Genomic DNA, 1,819 nt, shown 5'->3' with positions numbered 1-1,819 from the left:
GTGTCACCGTGTCACTGGTGTCGCCCGCCATGTGTCACCCATGTGTCACCATGTGTCACCCGTGTCACCACATCACCAGGTGTCACCCCCCATGTGTCACCCGTGTCACCGTGTCACTGGTGTCGCCCGCCATGTGTCACCCATGTGTCACCATGTGTCACCTGTGTCACCACATCACCAGGTGTCACCCCCCATGTGTCACCCGTGTCACCCATGTCACCTGTGTCACCCATGTGTCACCCACCATGTGCCACCTGTGTCACCTGAGTCACTGTGTGTCACCGTGTCACCAGCTGTCACCCGTGTCACTGTGTGTCACCTGTGTCACCTGTGTCATGATGTGTCACCACATCACCCGGTGTCACTGTGTCCCACAGTGTGCCATTGTGTGTCACCCGTGTCACCACGCACCACCTTGTGTCACCGTGTGTCACCGGGTGTCACCAGCTGTCAGTGTCACCAGTTGTTGCTGCATGTCATAGGGTGTCACCAGTTGTCACCATATGTCACTGTGTGTCACCAGCTGTCAGTGTCACCAGGTGTCACTATGTGTGAAAGGGCGTCACCGCGTGTCACCGGATGTCAGTGTCACTGGTTGTCACTGTGTATCACCAGGTATCACTGCGTGTCACGGGTGTCACCGCACATCACTGTGTGCCACCACATTGGGACAGTCCAGTGTCCCTCCCCTGTCCCAGACCCCGTCCCCCCTGTCCGGGTGTGGCGGTCACTCACTGGGACAGCCGGCCGCGCCCACGCCCAGCGCGCGGGTGACATTGTCCGGGCAGCAGCCGTAGGYGCTCTGACTGCAGTGCGGGGACAGCGCTGGTGGCACTGGCGTGGTGGTGGCCGGGCCTGAGGGGACAGGGACACGCCGGACACTTGGACACTCGGTCACTCGGGAACTCGGGGCCAGAGACACCCCGCAGATCCACGGGGGGTGGTGGGAATGGGGGGAGGATGGGAATGGGGACGGGAATGGGAACGGGAATGGGAATGGGGACACTGGACCAGGACTGGGACCAGGAATGGGAATGGGAATGGAGATGGGAATGGGAATGGGGAATGGGGAATGGGAATGGGAATGGGAATGGGGACGGGAATGGGATGGGAATGGGAATGGGGAATGGGGAAGGGGAATGGAATGGGGATGGAAATGGGAATGGGGACGGGAATGGGAATGGGGACAGTGAACAGGGACAGGATTGGGGACAAGAGTGGGGACAGCAATAGGGACAGGAATGGGATGGGAGTGGGGACAGGAGTGGGGACGGGAACGGGACGGGAATGGGAACGGGAATGGGGACAGTGAACAGGGACAGGATTGGGGACAAGAGTGGGGACAGCAATAGGGACAGGAATGGGGACAGTGGGGTGTCCTCAGAGAGCAATTCCTGCTCATGCCCAGGGGACACACCCAGGGCCACACCCGGTGCCACCCCCACCCGGGGACGCAGCTGTCCCCATGTCACTCACCCCGACACGCCCAGTGCCACCCCACCCAGGGACGCGGCTGTCCCCATGTCACTCACACCCAGTGACACACCCAGGGACATGCCCAATGCCACCCCCACCTGGGGACGCGGCTGTCCCCATGTCACTCACCCCCAGGGACACACCCAGGGACACGCCCAGTGCCACCCCACCCAGGGGCGCGGCTGTCCCCATGTCACTCACCCCCAGTGACACACCCAGGGACACGCCCAATGCCACCCCCACCTGGGGACGCGGCTCTCCCCATGTCACTCACCCCCAGGGCCACACCCAGTGCCACCCCCACCCAGGGGCGCGGCTGTCCCCATGTCACTCACCCCGACAC

General features: G+C 62.5%; 1 protein-coding gene across 1 annotated transcript in view; it reads right to left on the bottom strand.

The window, feature by feature from the left end:
• LOC130587175 (agrin-like) overlaps positions 1 to 1,819 on the bottom strand; it is a gene marked incomplete at its 5' end in the record, with an annotated part of 14,561 nt that overhangs the window by 9,634 nt on the left and 3,108 nt on the right. Inside the window, one exon of the mRNA XM_057388140.1 lies at positions 736 to 855. Within this exon, the coding sequence (XP_057244123.1) occupies positions 736 to 855 (120 nt within the window). The remainder of the gene's footprint in view (positions 1 to 735; positions 856 to 1,819) is intronic.

The sequence above is a fragment of the Malurus melanocephalus genome, unplaced genomic scaffold (assembly GCF_030028575.1).
Source record: "Malurus melanocephalus ecotype Western Australia unplaced genomic scaffold, MMel_1.1 scaffold_1601, whole genome shotgun sequence".
Lineage (NCBI taxonomy): Eukaryota > Metazoa > Chordata > Aves > Passeriformes > Maluridae > Malurus > Malurus melanocephalus.
This window is presented reverse-complemented; position numbering and strand designations above follow the sequence as displayed.